Raw genomic sequence first — 4,455 nt, forward strand, 5'->3', positions numbered from 1 at the left:
ACCAATATAATAGAAGATATTTAAATATATTTAATATTTAATTGAAATAAAAAAATATTAATAAAAAACTTGGCATTGGTAGACCAAATACGGCCGAAATTAACGAATAAATATGATAAGCATGTACGATACCTACGTGTGTGTGTGCGTGATGTGTTTTATGTTTAGGTCTAAATTAAAAACATTATGTGTTTTCATTATCTTGATTGTCTTGCTATATTTCAAAATCTAGCAGCGCCAAGTTTTTTGCGTTAAATATTTTTTATTTTAATTAAAAGTTACATACATTTAAATATCTTCTATTATTTTGGTAGGTTTGAAAATGTATAATTTTTTAAAAAACATTTATCATATTTCTTCTTGTATCCTCTATTTTCTCGAATATCTTTTTTTTTTCGCCGAACGCAGCTATAGTGAGTTATCTAAAATTTTCCTCTTGACCTGACTTATCGGCCTGATTTACTTGCTGGGTCGATAATAACGCGCGCATGGTTTATCAGAAATATTGCTTCACACATATTATATTATAGATATGGTAAAGACGCTAAAAATATTCCCAATTTCTTTCGATGCAGCACCAGCGAGAAACCTTGTTTGCTAGCATAGTGTCGAAAAATTGTAAATAACGTTTTATGAGAGAGCGATAATGATAACGTATCTTAATGTGTAAAATATTTACATTTCGGACTTTGCATCGCAATATCTCCGCTCGTAGGACACGTATAATTGATGAAAAATAAAAACACTTTTATTATATAATTCGAACCCAATAAACTATCGATTGAGCTTACTCAGAACTTGATCATAGTTTAGCCGTTATTGAAATCCAATAATCTAAAGATTTCTGAGCTCGTCAGCTCGCGTATAGATACACGGTCTATGTCTGCTCGCTGCGCCTATACTTGCAAAATACACTACCGTATCTTTTCCGGATAGTACTATGTCCAAAATCAGGACATAAAATGTCTTAAAGACATTAAGACATATTTTAAATAGCATATTATAAGACGTCTTAAAGATGTTTTTAAGGGCCTAAGCAGAATGGCTGTCTTGGCAGTGTTTTATGCCTTAAGTCTTTGTCTTATGTAACGCACAATACAGTATAACAGTATTGTGCGTTACATAAGACAATGACTTAAGGCATAAAACACTGCCAAGACAGCCATTCTGCTTAAGGCCTAAGACTGTCCCGATTTTGGACATAAGATAGACATGCGTGCTGTCTGAGCTTGATTTCAATTGATAATGTCACAGTCGATAATGTAAATATCTGCATGTTTCAAAAAATCTTACAAAAAAAAACAACTTTCAGACGTCTATTCAGAAAGTCTTGAAGACGTTTTCAAGACGTCTTTTGGTAAAGTCTGAACCCTAGGTTACTACCCTTGAATCTGAAAGACCCGAACAAATATTTTCATCAGTTGGTATTTAGGTAAATAGTGGGTTTTTTCACAACACCTCCACGGAAAGTTGAACATTTTCGTAAAGGTGTTGTGAAAAATATCGTTTGCACCACGGGTCGAACGCTTTTTCAGACTTGTGTGATTGCCGCCCGAGTTTTCATCGGCCCGAGCCCGTCTGATAAACGCAGCTTTCTCCCCTTGGTGTAATATACTATTTTACTTTGCTAGGGGGAAGGAGATAAAGTTTTGACTGTCCTGAAGTAACAGCTGTAACGCCAATATATATAGCCAAATTTTCTTCTAATTCTCAGAATTGAGAAGAATTCAGTAGAAATAAATATAGATTAATCTCCGATAGTTTTAATATTAATTTCAATTAATTAAAAATAAGTTAATAATTACGATATAGGCGAAACATGCTGTTGCAATATACTATTGTAACATGATGTATTCATATTAATTCTCTTCAAAACCATCTGAAATCAAGGGAATGATGAAAAAGGCAATATTTTATTATTATTTAATTATCAATTATCAAATAGTTAATAAAGAAATATTGCATTCTTAAAAAAAATAAAAACATATAAGTTTACTTTATTATAGTATACGTTATATTAATAAACGCATATAAATTATCTAAATCATAATTGTTCGCATTGTCGTTAATTGAGCTAAAGGAATTCTCTATCGTGAGGATAAGACAACTCTAATTGTAAATCATTTTTGTTATTCAATTTTACTGGCTGAATATGGCACGGCACTCCATAAGGGATAGCTCCCGTCACCCTTTTTCATTGCGATAGTCTTCACGAGCTCCTGCGATGGTTGTTTGAGATCGTACGCCCATCCGATCATCGCGTATAAATCGATGAATAATGTGGTAATATTATATTTGAAATAGCTGCCAAACTCGGAAGCCTTGTAATCCCACGGGAAGACATGATGATAATTGTGCCATCCTTCGCCGCCCGTCATAATGTTGACCCATCGGTTCTGTGTTGGATTCATGTGTCTGCCGTTAAAACAAATAAAGTTATTTGGGGTGACACAGAATAACGAAAGCTCGGAGATTTCTTCCGATCATATTGTTATATACGAATAACTGTGTATAATTTGTATTTTATAATGACTAATTTGCTTACGCATCGTATGGCTTTGAGCCCCAGATATGAGCCGCACTGTTAACAGTCCACGCACAATTTAAAAAAAATATATAACGAAGAATAATCTGCGACACGAAGGCTCTATACCAAGTCTCATTCCATCCATACACAGGCACCATTGCCGGAAGCAGGAAGGCGAAGATAAATTTGAGTATCGAGTGATATCTGCGAAATATCATAAATTAATTACGATATACAGTTTTTTTTATATTACATAACTACACATTATATCGTATATCTTGCGAGAAAATCTTGCGACAAATAACACAATGTCAGGAAATCGGAACACATGACGTCATCATGATGTCCTAATGACATCGTATGATATGACGTTATGTGTCCCGATTTCTGACATTGTGTTGTCTAGGTACGTATAAAAAAAAAAGGTTTTCTAAAATAGTGCAACAGAAAGATATTGGAATAATAAATACACGTTTTCAAGATAAATCAAATAAGTGCGAATAAATTTCCTCTTGTTTTCTTTGGTTCTTTTTTTAATATGAAAGCATCTTGCGTAAATAATTATTCATTCTCTGCGCAGATTTATACTTGTAACCAAATGCGGCGATAGGATCGGCCAATATATCGTTCATATCCATCTCAAGACCCCTTTGGATCACCTCCGGATGTTTCTTCATCATCAACCAGCCTACGTGAGAGAAAAAGAATCCTCGTTTACTATTGTGCGGATCTGCGTCCGTATCCGTATATTTGTGATGCACCCGATGATCTCGCACCCACTCATAAAGGTTGTTCTGAGAAAAAAAAGATAATTGTAAAGAAAAATTCTTCCATCTTACAACACGCGAAATGGCAATTATAAACGTTCGATTACCATGCCGGCTGAAGTGTAGCAAATGACAAGTATAATTTTAAGCGGCCACTTTGCCTTGTAAGATCGGTGGGTCCATAATCGATGAGCACCAGCAGTGACGCCTAATCCTCCCATTATATTCATAATATATACTTAAAATAAAGAAAAATTAGCACACTTTAATAACATTTGTCATGCTTATGTGAAAACGCATAAAAATAATTAACGTATATTTCGCGATTGTACAAGTAGCACCAATTATCGATTGTACAATTAATCTTTCATAATATTTTGTTGTCAATGCCATGGATTCTGTCGACTGTAAAACGAGAGTCTTTCGAAAATATAATTATAATTTACTTTTATGTTATATTTTGTTATATGTTTTTTCATCAGAGTATTAAAAAGAATCAAATTAACAAAAAAATGTTTAACGGATACTCACTCCAAGCGGTCGTCTTCAGATTTTCGAGAAATTTAAATGTAAAACAGGCATAGACAAAGTATAAATGAAAAAGACTAATAGATATGATATTAAACCACTTCAGATCCGTTTTGAACCAGCCTTTCGTCTTTGTATAAATTTTAGTTCCATTCCATGTGCCATTTTTATTGTCTGTATTTATCTTCATAGTAGCTGAAGATTCCTTTTTCTGGAAATCTTTCTCGAAATTTTTGGACATCGTGCTTGAAATATTTGGTGCCATCTTTGTTTTCGGATTGCTGGACTGAATCCAAAAAATCGGTTTTACGCTATACCAACAAACAGCAGGCTATCATCTTCTCTCTTTAAATCAGACGACTGAAGATTAAAGAACGATGCTGAAATAGGGCCAAAATTTGCCTGTAAAGAAAACGTATGAAATTGATCTAGCTTTATATTTTTGGGCCTACTGAATATGTAAAACTTAAAATTGTCCAAATTGCAGGGAAATTTGTGAAAATGCATGTTTAGGGAAGGCTCGTTTTGCAGCGAATAATTTTTAATGAACAAATGGCAATTTTGAACGAAAGAAGTTTTTTTTATTGATATTTTTGAGTGAGAGAGAGAGAGAGAGAGAAAGAGAGAGAGAGA

General features: G+C 33.7%; 1 protein-coding gene across 1 annotated transcript; it reads right to left on the bottom strand.

The window, feature by feature from the left end:
• Positions 1 to 2,062: 2,062 nt before the first annotated feature.
• LOC112453898 (acyl-CoA Delta(11) desaturase-like) lies at positions 2,063 to 4,189 on the bottom strand. Its single transcript, XM_025014921.1, has 5 exons — positions 3,826 to 4,189; positions 3,402 to 3,532; positions 3,116 to 3,321; positions 2,546 to 2,731; positions 2,063 to 2,415 (listed from the first exon to the last, which is right to left on the bottom strand). Exons 1-5 carry the CDS (start codon positions 4,085 to 4,087, stop codon positions 2,130 to 2,132), a joined length of 1,071 nt encoding a protein of 356 aa, XP_024870689.1. The 5' UTR covers positions 4,088 to 4,189; the 3' UTR covers positions 2,063 to 2,129.
• Positions 4,190 to 4,455: the final 266 nt, after the last annotated feature.

This window comes from Temnothorax curvispinosus, unplaced genomic scaffold, assembly GCF_003070985.1.
Source record: "Temnothorax curvispinosus isolate PA1 unplaced genomic scaffold, ASM307098v1 QBEX01000372.1, whole genome shotgun sequence".
Lineage (NCBI taxonomy): Eukaryota > Metazoa > Arthropoda > Insecta > Hymenoptera > Formicidae > Temnothorax > Temnothorax curvispinosus.